This window comes from Cottoperca gobio, chromosome 9 (assembly GCF_900634415.1).
Source record: "Cottoperca gobio chromosome 9, fCotGob3.1, whole genome shotgun sequence".
Classification (NCBI taxonomy): domain Eukaryota; kingdom Metazoa; phylum Chordata; class Actinopteri; order Perciformes; family Bovichtidae; genus Cottoperca; species Cottoperca gobio.
The window spans coordinates 4,268,978-4,288,992 of NC_041363.1; the positions used below are offsets into that span (position 1 = coordinate 4,268,978).

Here is a 20,015-nt window from a genome sequence, read left to right on the forward strand (position 1 = left end):
TGTGCTTTACAGACTGTACAGGATACGACACCCTCTGTCCTTAGACCCTCTGTCCTCTGTCCTTAGACCCTCTGTCCTTAGACCCTCTGTCCTCAGACCCTCTGTCCTCAGACCCTCTGTCCTCAGACCCTCTGTCCTCAGACCCTCGCACCGCACAAACCCTCCTAAAAGAAACCCCATAATTAAAGGATTAAATTAAACTGAGGAGGGATCCCTCTCCCAGGACGGACAGACGTGCAATAGATGTCGTGTGTACAGGATAAACAACATAGTACAAATACAACATTTGACAGAAATGATGTTGTGTTGAAAAAAGAGAAAGTTTGGATGAATCCAGGAAAATGTCAAAAAGGCTTCCCGGTGTCCAGCAGGACCAGGGCAGCAGGCGCAGCCACGATTCCTGATCCTGACGTAAACTTTATCAGTGGCAACCTGCCACATGAGACACAGAAACTCTGGAGATGATGCCCCGGATGATGAGTTAGTGACATACATTTACATAAATGCATACAGATAGAGAGGAAGAAGAAGAGAGGGAGGGAGGGGAGGAGAGAGGAAGAGAAGGAAGAGAGCAGGGAGGTGTCCCCCGGCAGTCTAAGCCTATAGCAGCATAACTAGGGGCTGATCCAAGGCAAGCCTGAGCCAGCCCTAACTATAAGCTTTATTAATGAGATAATGCCTAATTATTCTTTTACCATATTCACCTGTAGTGTCTCCCTTTTTTAGGTAGTCAATTTCAAAGAGCCACTAAATTGTCTGTTCTAGACAGACGGAGCATTTCCTGCCATCTCAATAAGTAAGTCCTGTCACATTAAGTGAAGGGTTTTATTGATGTGTTCAAGATTTCTTGTTGAAATTGGCCTCATTCAAATAGTACTCATTACGCGATACTGATAAGTCCTCACTGTATGTGGTTTGCATGGAGCTGAGACAGTCTTATGTCCCGCTGGCTGTCCTCTGTGATGCACTGAAGCTTGACTCAGTCTATTTAACAATTGGCTTCATTTTTGAAAACTAGAATGAGGCTGCTGTAAAATCCCTCCCTTTGGGGGTCCATGAACCGGTGCATACAACAGACTGCTGGAGGGAACGTAGCAGCTGTGTGAACAAGATTACTGCTAAGTGTACGATCTCGGGCTGCAGCAAAGCTCGCAAACTCCCACACATCCACTGGCTGTACTGGGCTTTAATGTTACTGGTGCAATGATCAGAGGCAGAAGAAATCCTACGGGCTCTGATACAGAATCAGAAGAATTTGTTATAATTGGTTTGGCATTAGTGATGCAAGTAATTCAGATGGTGTGCACACAGGACTGGTCACCTCCAGAAATATAAGTTATATGAATACATGAGGAGGTTTGTACTGAATAGAAAAAGCTTTGGAACGTAACCACAAGCGAATGAATCTGTTTCTCTGCCCTCATGTCTTTTCTTCTGCCTGTTCTTCGTCTCAGGTTGACGAGGATGTAGCTCTGGACCAAGCTATGAAGTTCTGCCAGATACAGTTGGCCACTTCTGCCCAAAGACAGGTAAAAACTTTAACTCTGCATGCTCCCCGTCTTTCTGCTACCTCCACATGTTGCCTTGTTCATCATAGCTCATATGCATTTATTTGTATAGGGACAGGGACCTAAAGCAAAACACCACAGAATGTATAGCATAAGCTAATTTGTATAAAATACATACAACTCAACAACAAATGCACAAGAGACATTACAAATACACTGAACAATAGGTACGTACATTAAAACACAAAACTTTCACACGCAAGAATCCTTCACAACAGACGACTCTTCTGAAACGCACACCCTGGGAACCTTTTTGTTCTCTTGCAATAATGCCCAATGCATGTTTTGCCCTGTAGTGTTAATCCTGTCATGTCACCCACTTTATTCAGTCCTGTCTCGTCTTGTTTCACTTAACAAAGAGAAGAAGATTTAACTCATTAACTTGTATTGAGAGCCGAGCCTGTGGAGAAAAAGCAAGCTTGACAGTTTATTTATCATCGAGTGTAAGACATGAGTTATACTGTAGTTTACATTTCTACAGAGATGAATGTTTCATACAAGTTGCTGCCACATGCTTGTTCTTTTTTCCTTGTGTCATGGGAGCGATCTTGCATCGTAAAGCTTCAATAATTTAAACATGTTTGTGATCCGTGATGATTTATGAAGTCAGTATTTTAGTGACTTGCTGAACACTGTTTTACATACCCTTCAAACAAACTGCAAAAGACAATATCCAGTCATAAAATGATGATAGCATTATGTTAATACCTGCTCATCTGCTCATTTTACATGTCTGCTTATTCGCTTATAATAGCAAGTTTAAGGAAAGGTGGTTTGTTATATTTAGGGAGGTAACCTGCAGCATCTGTAGTAAGAAGTGCTCTAATGACGAATACCTTGGAGTCTATCCTGCTTCAGCCTGCTGGTGCTAAAGGTAGCCCGAAGCGTGGTGTGAATGCCCCTTCAGCATCACAACGTAGTCGTGAACTTGTTGTTGGTTTCTGATTATTTGAACCGGCAATGTGCAAATGATCCAAATACATCAAATATGTGTGTTTAACTGTATTAAATCTAATGGGTTACGCTAAACTATGAGCTCAGCTGTTTCTTCATCGAATCCTTCGTCGTCTGCCTCATCCTGTCTGTGCCTTCCCCTTCCTCACATCCCTCCTCAGGTCCCTCCTCACATCCCTCCTCACATCCCTCCTCAGGTCCCTCCTCACATCCCTCCTCAGGTCCCTCCTCACATCCCTCCTCACATCCCTCCTCAGGTCCCTCCTCACATCCCTCCTCAGGTCCCTCCTCACATCCCTCCTCACATCCCTCCTCAGGTCCCTCCTCACATCCCTCCTCACATCCCTCCTCAGGTCCCTCCTCACATCCCTCCTCACGTCCCTCCTCACATCCCTCCTCAGGTCACATCCCTCCTCACGTCCCTCCTCACATCCCTCCTCAGGTCACATCCCTCCTCACGTCCCTCCTCACATCCCTCCTCAGGTCCCTCCTCAGGTCCCTCCTCAGGTCCCTCCTCAGGTCCCTCCTCACGTCCCTCCTCACGTCCCTCCTCACATCCCTCCTCAGGTCACATCCCTCCTCACATCCCTCCTCACATCCCTCCTCAGGTCACATCCCTCCTCACATCCCTCCTCAGGTCCCTCCTCACGTCCCTCCTCACATCCCTCCTCAGGTCCCTCCTCAAATCCCTCCTCAAATCCCTCCTCACATCCCTCCTCACATCCCTCCTCACATCCCTCCTCACATCCCTCCTCAGGTCCCTCCTCACATCCCTCCTCACATCCCTCCTCAGGTCCCTCCTCACATCCCTCCTCAGGTCCCTCCTCACATCCCTCCTCACATCCCTCCTCACATCCCTCCTCAGGTCCCTCCTCAAATCCCTCCTCACATCCCTCCTCAAATCCCTCCTCACATCCCTCCTCACATCCCTCCTCACATCCCTCCTCAGGTCCCTCCTCAAATCCCTCCTCAAATCCCTCCTCACATCCCTCCTCACATCCCTCCTCACGTCCCTCCTCAGGTCCCTCCTCACATCCCTCCTCACATCCCTCCTCACATCCCTCCTCACATCCCTCCTCACGTCCCTCCTCAGGTCCCTCCTCACATCCCTCCTCACATCCCTCCTCACGTCCCTCCTCAGGTCCCTCCTCACATCCCTCCTCACATCCCTCCTCACATCCCTCCTCACATCCCTCCTCAAGGTCCCTCCTCAAATCCCTCCTCACATCCCTCCTCACATCCCTCCTCACATCCCTCCTCACATCCCTCCTCAGGTCACATCCCTCCTCACGTCCCTCCTCACGTCCCTCCTCACATCCCTCCTCACGTCCCTCCTCACATCCCTCCTCACGTCCCTCCTCACGTCCCTCCTCACATCCCTCCTCACGTCCCTCCTCACGTCCCTCCTCACATCCTTCCTCACGTCTCTCCTCACATCCCTCCTCACGTCTCTCCTCACATCCCTCCTCCTGCCCACACAGTCAACACGGGTCTCTCTGCCCACATCTTGTTGTCACGGTGATTTTCACCAAACCGCAGGCTCATGAGAAGTATCTGTGGGCCAAAAAAAAAAATGTTTTCCGAGTTCACTGATCGTATCATCTTATTTTCTGCATGAATCTTTTTGTTGCCTTTTGTTAGTTTTGTCTGCACATTTGTTTGTCTCATTTTCACACATAAATGCACGACACAGAGGTTATGGTGCGGATGAGGCACACACACACACACACACACACACACGCACAAGTCTCGTATCTTTTTCTTTCTTCTACTGAAACAGATGTGTGAGCAGCTTTTTAATCCGTCTCCAGTTGTTGTTTATTTACATGTATACATAGCCATAATTTCTTGATGCACTTTAACAAATGTTTTAAGATCATCATGTATCATTTATGTCATTTAAATTGACTTCTATGCAATTTTGCTTTACCCTAAATTAAATAGAAGTCAAACTAAAAATTTAAAATAAGCAATGAGATAAATATATCCGGGGGTCTGAAATAAAACACAGCTTAAATGTTATTATAGCTAAAACAAAAATGCGTTCGTTCTTTTTATTTATTTATTATATATTTATCATTATGCCCATCTGCTGTTTAATTGGTGACATTGGTAAATGTGATGCTGTAATAATTGTCAGATTTACTTGGTGATTGTTGGATATTATGATAATTATCCAGTAAGTGGTGGTTTGTGCTCTCGTTTCCCCGTTGATGCTGCGAGACGCTTCTGCATGCTAGCTTCTTTTCCTGCAGTCTCATCCAACTGCTTTGTGTGTAATCCCTGTGCCACCTGCTCATGTTGTGGGTTTTTTAATTTGGTTGCACTTTTATGTCGTAGGAAACGTGAGCAGGAACCTTGGAGCTCTCAGCTCGTGGGGCATGAAAGAATCTTGCCTGCTTCTTACAGACGCACACATCCCTTCAAGCCCCCGCAAGTGCACAGCGAGATCTGCTCCCGTAGAGCTGAGCCGGAAAATAGTTTAAGTGTTGTGCACCGTGTGTCGCTCCCTCAGTTCGTTGTCATATCGGGAGGAAAAGCGTGACAAAGCTACAGGACCTGTGTGAGATATTGTCACTGATATATTTTCATAATCTTTTCACTTTTCACTCTCCTGCTTGGGGAGATGGTGCCGCTCTCTGAGAGACTCGATGGAGGTGCTTCATTAAAACCCTCCAGTCTCACCTGCTGTGAACCAGCAGGCTGGAAAGTATGTTGATGTTTCACTCCTCAAAGAATACGGACATTAGCTTCACAAAGGAGCAGTTCGGTTGGCCGGTCTTTCAATTGTGTTTACATCTGCAGCTGCTCTAATCTGATTTAAAGCCCAATCTTGATAATTGCACGGACGCATCTTTCAGTTCTCCCCACCGGACACACTGGCTTTGTGCTGCAATTTTCTCAGGTACAGTGTTTTTGTAAATGCACACGGTCCAGCTGACTTGTTGGTGTCTTTTGATGGCGATGTTTAATTCATGAGATGTGAATCATCAACGCTGGCAGTGGAGCTGCTGCATGCTTCAGGTTCTGCTGTGTGCTGCTCTGTGCTGAGCTGAAGGATCTGTCTGAGCTTTTGGAAAGCTACTCTTGTTTGTTTGATTTGCCTGTGCTCTGCTGTGTGAATCCCGTGGGGAGCTCCATCATACACCGCTGTGATTCAGAGCTCAATTTGACTTAAACTCCCAGAAGAGACTCTGAGGAAAATGGTACGAGAGCTGTTATTACCAAATGATCCCGTGCTAACGTACTGTATCTGTCAAAGTCTGCTTGTTACGGTAGTGTGGCTCTGAACGTTGCCTTTAGGCTTTTTAAAATCTTGACAAAACTATTACAACTAATCTAATTTACCTCAGGCATGCAGTAGAAGCTCTCTGTAGCGACTCTGAAGTCGTATTAACTTTTACGTGCCTGTTTAATTAATGCGGTACAATTCTGTGGATATACAACTCTTCACAGGCTTGTTATGTCTTGCCACAGTTCATGCAAAAGGCTTGTTTTCTTCCAACTTTCCATCCATTTGAAACGATGAACTAGAGACGGCTTTAACTGTGCTCCTGTGTTGCCATGACAGCGGCTGTTGGAGCAGGGCTGCTGTTGTCACAGGTTGTTTGTGCAGCTCTTGTGTTTGTAAGTGGTCCTCCAAAAGGACACGCAGGGAAACTGGTTCAGAGGGATGTGGTGTGGCGTAGAGCTGAGCTCCTCGCCAGCACCCAACACGAGTCCAGCGCACAAGTAAGCCTCTCGGGGGACGACGTCGCAACTCTGTCAAGGATTTCATTACTACTAATGTGGAAGACTGTTATTGCTGATGTGTTGTTTGAAACACTCTCAGGTTCTGTCTCCAGGGGGGAAGAGGATGTTCAGTTCTCCTCTCACCTCCTCACAACCTCTTCTTCTTCTTCTGTCTCCAGGGGGGAAGAGGATGTTCAGTTCTCCTCTCACCTCCTCACAACCTCTTCTTCTTCTTCTGTCTCCAGGGGGGAAGAGGATGTTCAGTTCTCCTCTCACCTCCTCACAACCTCTTCTTCTTCTTCTGTCTCCAGGGGGGAAGAGGATGTTCAGTTCTCCTCTCACCTCCTCACAACCTCTTCTTCTTCTGTCTCCAACAGTCTGCAGGCGATGCCCCGACCACACCCAAGTACACCAAGGAGCACCGAGACCTCTTCTTCCCCGCCTCCCTGCCGACACCCGTCCTGCTCAGCCACACCGCCTGCCACCCTCTGTCCACTCCGGAGGGCCACGCCAAGGTGGTGTACGAGCCCCTGAGCAAGTTATCCAGACCTCAAGCCTCGGGCTTCCACGATCAGCCGCAGCACAGGAGAGCAGTTAGCCACCCAGCAGCCATGGCCTTCCTCCCACACACAGGTACAGTGGCCTCCACTTCAACGCCATCATATGGTTGCTTAATGTTTTTGCCACAATGTAATGCACACGCATATTAACAAAAACAGGGCTGTATCGAATATTTTGAAGCTTCATTAATAACGTTTATGTTTTTGCACAGTTGCAGATAAAGATTAGGCAACACTAATGTTATTAGTATCATACTATTTGTAGAAGTAGATTCCAGTGGCGGCTGCGTGGGATTGTTTCCGACTCGTGTGATCCAAACATTTCCAAAAACTCAAACAACTATCCAATGTAATATTTGTTTTCAATCTATATTTGTTGGCATTTTTCTGCTTCAGTTTTCTCTCCTGCTCGCTGCACAAAGAGGAGCGTTATAGCAGCACTCTAACTGCACCATAAATAACATTAATATAACTATAATATAATAATAATAATAATAATATAAGAGGGATCAGGTCACTAAAATAGAGATGAAAAGCTCTTTTGCTTGAATTTGGTAATAATGCTGCTGTAGTTTGTTTTACTATTTACTTCGTCCATGTGACCAGCAGGGAGCGCCGGTGGACTTCCAAAGATCTGTTACATAACAGCTGACGCTGGCCTGCTTATATTTTGCCTGTTGGGTTTTATCAGTTCCCCAACAAGAGTTTTAGGAATCAGATTGTGACTCTCTGAGCTTCTGGAGGAGTTTGGTATAATAATAATAATAATAATAATAATAATAATAATAATAATAATAATAATAATAATAATAATAATAATAATAATAATAATATAATAATAATAATAATATAATAATCGCTGATCCTCATGAGGAAGATTCTGGCTTGCTGGTTAGCACATGTTTTAATATCTAAAGATGCAATCCCCCTGATATACAACACCACCTCAACCTGCTGTTTTATTCTCCTCTCTAGTTATTAGATGTAATTATTATTTAGAATGAAACCGTCGTGTTGTTGGCGCTCCGTAGAGCCATTAGAGGGCAGCATTTGGAGCATGTGGATACACTGAAAGCCTCTGGTTGCTCTTTTCTGTCTGATAAGTGCTCAGTAAGTGGAGCGACTGCGTCTCTCTTCCAGATGGCTCTTCTGTTTATGGCCCAACTTCAGCTAATGATGATGGGCCTCTGCTGCAGCCTCTGAAACCTGAATAAATTGGCTCAATTTGACCTCTTTGATATCTGTAGACGATAAATATCTTTATCTTTATCTTACAGATGAATAAGAATTGACACTTTTGACTTTACTCAAGATCTACTTTAAATCGACTTCAATGCGATTGTGCTTTACCTTTTTATTAGATCTGATTTTTAGAAACAATTGCTTAAACTGAAACGTATACAGTCGTCTACTCTGGATGTCTTGTAGGAAGTGCAAAGCTTTAATGAATGAGCTGTCAGGCAGAGTTCTCTTCTGGTATTTCTCCTTAATTAGAAACAGACAATGCTGCTTCACAACAAACTTTACAGAGTCCATCTTATCTCCACAGTGGGGAACTCAGACGGGGACACACACACACACACTCACACACACACCGGTTAGCATTAGGAAACATTGCAGCACTGTGTTATATAATAGTTTCCTAGGCAACATTAGTGGAGGAGCCTGAAAGAGTATGAGATCATTTTTGTTTTCGTTGGAGTCTCTGAGCTGCAGGGAAATGTGCAGATAGTTGATGTTCAGTTCAGACGGATGTCTAAGAAACTTTAACGTCCACCTCGGATGGAAAGTTTCTGTCAGTTAACATGTACAGAAGGGTTAAAAATAATATAATATTTACTCACTATGTCCTAGAAAGTGTCAATCAGAGAATGAAATGAGTATCTTCCACACACGGTAAATGTTTTCTATTATTTCTACAAAGCAACTCCTGGTTTAAAATAGTCAAAGATGAAGTTTACATGAGTCAGAAGTGTGAAACAAGTGGAGCGGCTGGTTGACATGTTAAGTGACCGGCCACAGCGGCAGGTGAGGAACGTGTCGATCCTTCATTAGTGTGTATGTGTTATGTCACAGTGCACTTGATGCATAGAAACTCCGCTCAATAAATGTTGTGATTGTATTTGTTGGCAAGGGATCCTTAATCCTGTGTACTCGTAAAGCATTAACAAATATTATAAATCTGCCAAATGCATATGGTAAATCTGTATGACTTGTGCCCACAGAGGAGCGGGAGGAGCCCTCGGAGGGACTTTCGTACAGACAGCAAGAGTCGCACCTTTGTCAGCAGATGAAACTCGCCACAGTATCCCATGGGCAGGAGTCGGCAGCGGGCTGGTTCCAGGAGGAAACGGCCACATGTAGCACCACACAACCCTGCCCAGGTCAGAACCTGAGTCACAGCAGGACACTTCAGATGTACCAAACTGAAAAGGATCTCATATTAATAAATGTCCTCTTGTTTCTCTCTCTCAGACCAGCAGCAGTATGCCGGCGATGACCTATCCAAACTTTCAGACCCTAGCCGAATCCGCTCCCGTGTCCCAACCAACATGCCAAAGCTTTTCATCCCCGCCACAGTCGCCAAGTTCCCACCAGAAATCACAGTAACGCCTCCGACACCCACACTGCTCACCCCCAAAGGCAGCATCTCAGAGGAAACCAAACAAAGACTTAAGGTATGCAGTCTGCCTCCTACTTATGCGTTTCTGTGCGAGCTACATGATCGTAAGTGCGGCTGCTTACAGTTCTTTGTCGATTCGCTAACATAAACAAAAACAACTGCCGCCCTTGATCTTCATCACATCACAAGCTGTTCACTGTAGTCCAGTCTAACACTCAACAGTGACCTCTGCTGTCTGCTCCCGTACAGAACGTCATCCTGTCATCTCAGTCTGCAGCCACAGTGAAGAAGGACACCCTGAGCCAGCCGGCCCTGGAGGTGCAGGAGACGTCCAGCCAGGAGTCGTCTCTGGAGAGCGAGTCGGACGAGGAAGACGATTACATGGACATCTGAGCCTCCGAAGGCCTTGTGTGCAACGCTGAAACTGAACCAGGCCTTGTTGTTGCAAACATGCCGTCACTCTGCCAAACCCTGTGCCCCCTGTCTTAAAACGAGAAGGGTCCACGTCACTGCAGCTGTCTTTGTTGATGCTATTGCTTCCTCACGTGCGTTACAAAAAAAAGCACTAAAACTGAAAAAAAATGCAGTATTGTCATCGCCTGTCACGTCATATGCAGCTCTGTCGTGGTGTCAACGACAGCCGAGAGGATGCTTTAGTCTCACCGCATGTCTGTAATGTGCCATTTATGCATATCGAGCTCTCCTGCAGCCCACCGTACACTGGACCTGGCAACAAAGACTTGCAGCCTTTAAAGCCGACCGGTCTCGTGTTCATGCAGCTTTCTTTTCTTCATGTTGGGTGCTAAATGTATCTCCAGGCAGCAGCTAAATCCTCGTCTGAGAACCTGCCAATCTGAGCCGGACTGACGCTCTGCAGTACCTGCTGTCCACCGCTTCGATCACTTACTTTGGCACGAGCGTTTCCTCTTTAAGACGCATCATCGCGTTGGTACATAATATATTTCAAAGAACACATGAGGTGAAACGAGGACAATCGAGGGCCACACGGCCTCACAACCTGTAGCAGATTGGAAATGTTTACACTTAACTTTTGGGATGTTTTTCAGTTTGCACTTAACGATGTGCTATTTTGTTTTTGTATTCTTGTAATATTTTTGTCCTAATATATATATATATTTTCTTTTGTGTGCATTTGTAGCTAAGAGGAACAGTTCTTACAGGAAGACGTCCTGTCACCAGCACCGATCTGAATGATGGTTATTATGTACATATCACAATCCAAATATCTTTTCCAATGTGTTTGGCTTTAATGAGTTGAGTATTGAGACGGAGAAGAGTGTGTGAGAATGTAAACATTAAAGGCTCATTTCAAGTGTACTCAGCTCAGGAAGCGGCGCCGCTCCTTCCTGATCTCAGTGGAGTTGTAATGCGTCGCGAGGAAGACTTCCTGAATCAGATGCCTTTCCATTCAAACCATTTTGGTAAATTTGTCACAATTCTAGCTTAACTCAGAGGAAGACGACAGAATGTTTTTTACAGATTGTTTTCTATGAAATGGAAAGATGTTTACTGATTATGTTTCTTGAGAGTTGTCTAAAAAAATAATTTTTAAAAAGGACACAAGTGAATTATTGTAAACGATCACCCGTGATAAAAAGCAAAAGATTTGTATTGTATTTCATTGTTTTTCTTTCTTGGTGTAAGATAGTTTTCTATTGTTCTGATGGGAATGTACCACGGCTGGAGAGGCTGAGCGGGTTGAAGGCTTCAGCTCGAGGGGAACTGTTCTGTGTCTGGACTGAATGCATTATAGATGTCAAACCAAAAATATATTTGAGAAACACATATTTGTTCTGTGTGTGCTACTTCAAATGCCGTCAACATGGGTTCTTGCTTCAGGTAAGACAAAAACAGTTCGGGGCCTGTAACTGGTTTATTATACGATCTGGGGACACGTCAAACATGCTGATGCTTGAAATCATTATTAACAATTATCTGTAGATCTGAAACAAACATCGTGTAGAAGGACTTACACACAGCTGCGTGACACATTTATTCTAAGAGGAAAAATATAAGAATAAAATAAATATATATATATATATATAAATTATATTTATTTATTGCATATAAATAAATAATAAATGTATCTTTTCTATACATTTTTTTATTATTTTTTTAGCCTGAGTAGTTGATTCCTGCACACTCATTTTATTTCTCTATATTTTTCGTTTGTTTGTATTTACCTATTTATTCATCTTTATATTTCCTAACTTATTTTATCATTCTTTAACAGGTTTATTCTTTTTTTTCTGGCACTCCTATGACTCCGTAAACATCACTTCCTGTGAGTACAGTACTTCAAAAGTCATAATTTATAAATCAGCAGAATAGTAACGGGAGAAATGAGGCTGAAATTAGACGAATATTAATATGAACCAGGAAAAACGTTTTATTTGCTTGTTAGTTCACTGATTAATGCTTCAATGTGATCAAGTATATAAGCATAATACATTTAATTCAATGTTTTTCAGCAGACGAATACATAAAGAAGATAAAAACTTCAGATGCATTAACTCTCTTCCTGTCAAAGACACACGTTGAAGCTTAGTTTTTACAGTTCATGACATTACTCTCCTCATTTTGTTTGTGTTTTTACATTCTTTAAGGAATCATCAGGTGGATCTTAGACGAGCTGGGACATCCGCGTGCTTCAAGGACCGGCAGCAGTCAGAAGGTGACGGTCACTCAGCAGAAAACAACATTTCAACTGTACGCGACCTGAAAACCTCATTTAATTTAATAATTCATCAGTGACACACTCGGTGCTTTATCCTGCTTCCTATTGGCTGATACTAAATCCTAATGAAACCGCTCTTAAAACTGACGAGTATAAAACCCCTCGGGCTGATTTAATGAAATGATAAAAACCACCTGACAGGTTTTTATTGCAGGAATGTCAGGTCAATATTGATATAGCCCAAAACTGCCTCAAAGGGCTTTTACAATCGATGCGACATATAATAAATACTCCCAAAAAAAAAACATTCGACAGGAAAATAAATAAAGGAAAGCTCTCTGTGAAATCCATCTTGCTTTAAATAGCAATGTATCGATATGGTGACGTCATAATGTGGCATTAATATTGTATTGTCCTGGTTTTAAACGCAGCATAACAGTAAAATGATGTCGTACCAGACTGTTACTGTTACTATCATTTATCCTGATGAAGCATCCTCTCCCAGTGGAGCTGCAGCCGGCGGGCGGACCACCCCGCTGACCACATTGACTTTGCGGTCAAAGGGCTTGTACACTCTGGTGTGAAGTCTCCGACACGAGGGAAGTCATTAGTCTTCATTAGCAACTTCCAGGAGTTTCTTATGAAGTGCTGTGAAGTTGTCATTTGCCCCCTTTGCCAGGCAAGCTACATTTGAGGTTTGTTTTCTTATGTGGTGGACCAAATGTGAGCTCACCCGGCCCCCCCCCCCCAACGTGAGATCACGCTCTCTGGAGTCAGGGAGGCCAGAGAGGAGCGAAGAGAGTGAAGAGCTTTGTTTTGTATAATCTCTGCAAAATATAAAAAGAAATGGACGAATTAGCATTAAATAAAATCAAGATTGTTTTTCTGTTCCGTTGTCTTCACATTTAGAAATCCTTTATTCGTCCCACAGCGGTGACATTTGCAGCACTACGACAAAGATCAAAGACGGAAATATAATATATTAAATAAAGAGACAAATCCCTGAAACACTAAGTAAACAACTGTGGTACAAAGTAAGTAGCATGAAGTCGCAGCCAGTAATAACTAGAAGTAATAAAGCGAGAAGAATCCAGCACATGCGTGGGTTCATGTGCATGCAGACCTTTAGATTAAAGTTTCCCCCTGACATTATGAATCCTCTCTCATATTTTCACTCCACTCATCATAGAAAACATAATAATAATAATGTCAAATGAGTTATTGTGCATTTAGTCTCTTAATGTATGAGTACAGGAAGCTGTAACTGCACTAAAGTGTAGGAAAAGAAGCGTTCCTCTGATGCACGGTGAAGAGTACAACACGATGTCATCACGTGTACATGACATCAATACGCCATTCGTATTTAAATATCCCGCTTATAGAGACGCCTCTGATCTGGAAGCAGATGAAGTGAAATCCCAAGCGACCTGTCGTCAGGTAAAAGCCCCCGTGAGACTGTTGGCTCTGCTGTGACATCATGTTGTCTCCAGCCATGGGGCTGCTATCTCTGAAACCCTCTCAAAGTGGCCAATTAAGCATCAAAAGAGCATGCTGCATGGCTAATGTGGGCGAAAGGTGTGAGATTTCTCGTCAGTCCACTCCGGGGGCTCTTTATTGGGCTGCTGCAGAGCCGTCTGATCCCCGGGCCCTGGCTGTATATTGGCAGCTGTTAACTGTCGAGCACAAGGAGATCTGTGCAGTTAAAGCAAATGGCCAAAAGACTGACACCTGGGAGGAGGAACCTCGCTGCCAAAGGTGATCGTGGACGAGACGCAGGAAGGAGAGGCACGGTGGAATCAGACTCCAGATGTGTGGAAAGATGTTGCAACTTAATAAAAACCATATAAAATATGCTTATAGACGGTTTGCAAACAGTTATTAATGTATTACAAATATCTGGTCATATCTATGTAATGTAATGTCATTTTTAACAATTACTATGTGTGAACTGTTAAACATAATATATAGCATTACTAATAACTATTAATTATTTCATTGTGACTCTCAGTGATGCACTTATAAAGTATATTTTGGGTCAGTTCTGATCCTTCCTCTCCAGGTGACGTCCCTGAAGTATCATCCAGTCCACATCGCCCCCGGCCGGCTGTTAGACGCAGCTCGCTGTCACCCCGGCCTTCTGTCCCGAGGCCTCAACCAGGCACACCTGTCACCTGCGGCCCCTCAGCGGCACGGGATTGACAGTGCGGATGCTGAAATGTTCACCTCAGCTCAGACACTGCCACACTCCGCTGCAGAGAATCTATCATAAGAAAACAAATCTCTTTATTTCTCAGCGTCTTCGCCGAGCCGTGTGACCTCTGTGCCCCCCCGTGAAAAGAGGTCCTCATGCTAACGCTAAGTGAGCAGAGCCACACTGAACCTGTGATTAATAACTCCTCAACAGCAGTTGGCTTCACATAAGAAGGATAAATACACATCGCACTTCCTCAAGGCCAATGTTGTGCCACCAAGCTCCACAGAGGGAGGGAGGGGGGGGGGGGGGAGGTGCAGGGAGGGTCCTGCACTTTCAACATGAGGTAATGATGGTACAGACCTGAGATCTCTGCATCTGTAAGTGCATCATTACAAGCTGAATGTTATTATCCTTTTTATTCTGCATCGAGCGAGCAGGAGCGTTAAAGAGCCGAGTCGATATGTTCACAGGGAAGACTTTTTACCATCGTTGTGTTCACTTAACTGCTGAGTCTACAAACCGCTGTGCTGCCTTTTAAAACTGTGGAAGCATTGCTGTTAAATCACTAGACACAAGGTTTTAAGTGTCATATACATACAGTTACACAAACCCTTTGTGAACGGGTGTCAGGGAGCTGACAGGAGGCATTGTATGCATCATGCAGACATGAGAATACAATGAGAAATGTGAGTGGAAGTGGTGTGTCTATGCTAGAAAAGAGCTTGAATGAGATGTGAAAGTCACCTCAATTCAAATGTTCATGTCAGTGGAAAACAAGAGGGGGACTGTGGTCTAATGTTGTTCCTCTATGCTAATGCCTGCAGTGTTTAGCATTTGTTTTGCCAGCGGTAACATGGCACGACGCAGGCGGAGACAGGCCTATGACTGAATGACACCCGTGGATTTGTCCTCGCTGCGGATGGTGTGGGAGGACGTTGTTGTGGCAGCTCTTTATTCTCAGACCCCTCCTGTCCCATTCAAGGCTGACTTGGGCTTGTGGTGCTAACTGGCTGTTAATTGCCTGCCTATACACAAGGCTTTCTCCACATGCAGAAACCAGCTCCTTCAAGGGAAACTACCCTAATGAGATTATCTATCAGAGCATGGGCCTGTCTAGACACCCCAATACACACCACACACCCACCCACACACTATAGCCTGCAGAGGTTTGAGAGGACGCCCCCCAGGTAAAAGTTACCTGCAGAAAGAGTGCATGTTATCATTACACCATTATGGGTTTACACCCACTGTGTAATATCTATTATGGAGAAAGCTGCGAGTGTAGAAACGTGTAAAGGTGATCATGTAGTTAATGTCCGACATTTTAGTCGTCTTTTATTCTGTACATGTAATAAATAAATAAACAGTGTAAGAATAATGCTTTGAGAAAACCTTCACATGCAAAACACACAGCATTGAAACGTTCCCCCAATTGTATGTCCATCAGTTTTGTTTAATGTGTTATATTGGGTATTTACCACGTTGCACAAACACACTAAATGCCTTTTTGGTGTGTGTGTGTGTGTGTGTGTGAATGATATTTACACAGATTCTGGTGCCGCTGCGAGCCCTGATCTGCAGCAGGGAAGTCTGTCCATATTTGTTTTAAAGTCTCTTAGCAGTTAATAAAGCTACATTTCCTCCGTTCCCCCTTCCTGTGGGGACGGTATCAAGGCTCTGTTAAGTCTCTTTGATTTCCAGCACCCTCCAATCACAGCGGGGCTCTGACTCATCATTGTGCCACTTCAAAGTCTGGGAATGGCTCTCTTGACCCCACCCACCCCGGGGCTCCCCTTAAAAGTCATGGTCATCCCGTTCTGAGCAGGACTCACCATCTCTGAAACATATCTGCTGCTGCAACACTGACTAACCTTCTGCCTCCCTGAGCTGCTGGATTTATTACCTTTTTCTTTACACGAGGCAGGAGAGCAGAACTGCACCTGGATATCACGGACACTTGGATTTACTTTTTGGCCCTCAGTGCTTGAACCTTTCTTCAAGCTTCTCCTGAACGATGCAGTCCATCAGAGGTGAGTGTTGCCTGCGTGCGTTGGATTCACAACCTGTGCAGTTGTTTAGATCCTCTATCACCGTGACTGAAACATGTGGCTGTGATGATTCTTATTTAGACTTGAAGCCCAACTTCGGCGGCCCTCCTCCCCCCTCTATGGCTGCTGGCCCCGACGCCTATCTCCAAGGCAACATTAGGATGACTCTGGAGGACCCTGAACTCTGGAAGTCCTTCCATGAAATAGGAACAGAGATGATTATCACAAAACCGGGCAGGTAAGACGAGAGAAGAATAACATTTGGAAAGCAGTGTCCTCCTCTGCTGGTTGTGTCTCACGCGTCCCCTTCTATGTGTTGCAGGAGGATGTTTCCACACTGTAAGATTAATCTGTCCGGCCTCATTCCATGTGCCAAGTACATCTTACTGGTTGACATGGTGCCTGTGGATGGTTTCAGGTACAAGGTAAGGTGGTGATAGAGATTATTTGTTAAGTTTTGCAGCAATAAGAAGTCGCCTTGACTTAGCACAGCCATGGCTTTGGCTGTAGATATCCCTCAGTGGTCACCAGACAAGACTTCCCCTGTTTATCACCCCCCTCTTTCCTGACATTGTACATCAAAGGGTGCTATCTCTTCCTGTTTTTCTATCCCCTGCTGGGATCACCACTGTACTACCCCCTATCTCTGTGGGTGGTACTGGCCAGCACTCACTCTCCCCTCTGCCGTCCTCTCACACTGTGGGAAGAAGGTTCTGTAAATCACTTTTCTCTGTGACAGACTGACTGACTGACTATCTGTCTCCTCCCCGCAGTGGAATAAAGAGAAATGGGAGGTGGCAGGGAAAGCGGAGCCCCAGCCTCCCTGCAGGACGTACCTCCACCCCGACTCTCCAGCCCCGGGGAGCCACTGGATGAAGCAGTCCGTCTCCTTCCTCAAACTCAAGCTCACCAACAATACACTCGACCAGCACGGCCATGTAAGTAAGAGCACTGGAATGGTGCTTAACAACAACTATGTGTTTCCTCATGACGTCCACACGGCTTGTTGTCGAGAGGATCCTTGAAGTGGTGAACTGGTAACACTTAGAGTCCGCATGCAAAGTGGATACTTTACGCTTAAAGGGCTTAAAACAGAAAAGAGTTGCTCTGAATGAATCACACTCTTCCAATCTGCAGATCATTTTGCACTCCATGCATCGCTACCACCCGCGCTTCCACATCGTCCAGGCGGACGACCTCTTCAGCGTCCGCTGGAGTGTGTTCCAGACCTTCACCTTCCCTGAGACTTCCTTCACAGCGGTCACAGCGTACCAGAACACCTCGGTCAGTTTCTGTCACTGCAAGCTGCCGCCAACAACTGGACACATTATTGGGATTTGAACTGTTATGATTCCCCCCCCCCCCCCCCCTCCCCCTACAGATCACAAAGCTGAAGATCGATCACAACCCGTTCGCAAAAGGTTTCCGGGATGAAGGCACAAATAAAAAAAGGTGGGTGTCGCATTAGTCGCACGCAGGTACTGATGATCCGCAGCGGGAGTGGAGGAGCCCACAACTACACCAGTTTGGTAACGCTGTTTGATTTAATGAACCGAAATGTTCCTCTGCAGGCGTTCAAACAAGAGCCCGGCCTGCCTGGAGAAACGAGCCAAGAAGTCCGACATGTTGAACAGAGACTCTGAGGAGGACAGTCCACCAGGTACAGTTTGAAGACTCTTCTTCCTGTCCATGTTTGGACTTTCTCGTCCCGTGCTCTTAAGCTTGATGATTTGCGTCCTCTCAGATTTCTGCCGGTCATCGTATGAGGGTTACGACGGAGAGGAAGGAGACCGGCCCAAAAAGAAAGAGGCTGATGGTGTCAAGGAGGAGCGTTACTCCTCGTGGGCTGCTGAAAGGGAGCAGAGTGTGAGGACTGAATCTCCCGCTGGGCCGGAGCCCAGAGACATGTACAACACGGAGCAGCTGGTTCCCGCTCCCGCTTCCTACCAGCCGTACAGGTGAACACTTTATGACTCTATTGTTGACTTGCATACAGGTTAGTGCAGTTCTGAGAACTAATGCAAGACAATGAAATGATAAAAGTGTAATGAAATAGATTTATAAGCTATGTTATAGTCGTAAAGCAGCATGACATAAATACTCATAAAATAAAACATGTCAACACTCGAGGGGCCACATCGCTGCAGGACTTAAAAACAGGAACAGAAGTCGTGTAACAAATGAAAGCCTCGTGTTGTCGCGGGGAACACTGACACCTTCCCGCTCCTCTTCAGGTTCCACGAGTACGGGAAGTCTCCCTCTCCCTCCTCCAGCGTCGGCAGCAGCAGCAGCAGCAGCAGCAGTGGATCAGGACGCAGCAGCTTTGAGTCCAGAGTCCCTGATGTCGCCACCGTGCCCGATCACGACGCTTCAAAGCCCCGCACGCTTGAGGTTGGCCCTTCCCCGTGTGGCCCCCAGCACCTCCCCGCCCCCCAGGATTACACCGGGGTCCTCAACATGTCCATGGCCCACCAGGCCGGCAAGCCGGGGGTGATCGGCCACCACATCTACAGCCCGTACAGCGGCGAGCAGCCACTGGGCCAGTGGAGCGGCCCTGGTCCCACCCAGTACCCCCCCCCTCACCACCTGACCGCTGACTACACCACGCAGGCTGTGCACCACGGCTATCACCATGGCAACGTGGCTGAGTGGAGCCAGTACCCGCTGTTCTCCTACTCCTGCTGGTGAAGCGGGTCTTCGACGATAACTGTGACTTTTACTGCTGCGCCGCCATCTTGCCAGAATGCTGCTCCGGTGCTCACACAGCTGTGAGAGTGCATGACGAGGCTGGGGGCCACGAGGGCCACGACCACAGAGAACCTGGAGGATGAAGAAGCAGAGCGGCCCGTCCACGCTGCTGGCCGGATGCTGAGCGTGTGCTACGCCATGCTGTTTGACTGTTTTTGATTGATGGATTGTCTATTTATTTTGTATTTCATCTCATCTCCAAGTTTAAATATTATTTTTGTAAAAGAAAGAATAAAACATAAGAGTGTGCAATTTATGTCTGTCTTCAAACTGTGATGTGATCTGAAAATAAAAACCTTAAAATATCACCATGTGTTGTCTTGTTTCTGTAAAAACATTTATTTATTAGAAGAAGACGCCTCGTTTACACAGAACTGCTGTAATCACAGAATGTATTTAAACAGAGGTGGATGAAACTGATCGTAACACACAGTTATCATCCCAACTCTGATCCTTCATGTCTTCCACAAGGTTTCATCATCCGATCCTTGTGATCTGCATACAGCGAGTTGACCGAGTGTATTGTAACAGCGTCTTTGTCTGCGGCTGCACTTCTGCATGCTTTGTACCTGGCCAGCTCTGATAAGCAGCACGCCCTTTGTTTGCATTTGCTCTTTGTTGATGTAACGAGGGCCACTCTGTAGTTTGGACAGGCCCAGCATGCATGAAAGACATTGTATTACTGTGACTCCGGCTCACCTGCTGAGGTTTACCCACCGGCATCATAAAGCCTTGCGTGACCCTCGTTCTCCATCTCAATGAGCCCTTAAAAAGCTCCTTTTCACAAGCTGAAACACACAGGCCGGGCCCATCGCCTCCACCCTGGGTGGATATGAGCTGCTAATGACTGTTGTAAAGAGGAGGAGGAAGAGAGGAGGGGGAGGTCATCC

General features: G+C 45.6%; 2 protein-coding genes across 2 annotated transcripts in view; both read left to right on the forward strand.

Moving 5' to 3' along the window:
• cabin1 (calcineurin binding protein 1) overlaps nucleotides 1-11,243 on the forward strand; it is a 38,769-nt gene extending 27,526 nt beyond the window's left edge. The window contains 5 exon segments of the mRNA XM_029438939.1: nucleotides 1,455-1,529; nucleotides 6,632-6,887; nucleotides 9,040-9,198; nucleotides 9,290-9,492; nucleotides 9,687-11,243. Of these exon segments, the coding sequence (XP_029294799.1) occupies nucleotides 1,455-1,529; nucleotides 6,632-6,887; nucleotides 9,040-9,198; nucleotides 9,290-9,492; nucleotides 9,687-9,830 (837 nt within the window). The 3' untranslated portion in view covers nucleotides 9,831-11,243.
• Nucleotides 11,244-15,068: 3,825 nt separating this feature from the next.
• tbx16 (T-box transcription factor 16) lies at nucleotides 15,069-19,423 on the forward strand. Its single transcript, XM_029438973.1, has 9 exons — nucleotides 15,069-16,359; nucleotides 16,459-16,615; nucleotides 16,700-16,802; nucleotides 17,151-17,315; nucleotides 17,515-17,661; nucleotides 17,759-17,829; nucleotides 17,949-18,037; nucleotides 18,122-18,335; nucleotides 18,612-19,423. The coding sequence occupies exons 1-9, from the start codon at nucleotides 16,344-16,346 to the stop codon at nucleotides 19,063-19,065; spliced, it is 1,416 nt and encodes a 471-aa protein (XP_029294833.1). The 5' UTR covers nucleotides 15,069-16,343; the 3' UTR covers nucleotides 19,066-19,423.
• The last annotated feature ends 592 nt before the right edge of the window (nucleotides 19,424-20,015 follow it).

Bases quoted from the DNA above. Each gene is read 5' to 3' on its own strand.
- tbx16 (XM_029438973.1), top strand. The intron at 17,316-17,514 runs GTAAGTAAGAGC...TCCAATCTGCAG, and splicing joins CACTCGACCAGCACGGCCAT to ATCATTTTGCACTCCATGCA. The intron at 18,336-18,611 runs GTGAACACTTTA...GCTCCTCTTCAG, and splicing joins GCTTCCTACCAGCCGTACAG to GTTCCACGAGTACGGGAAGT.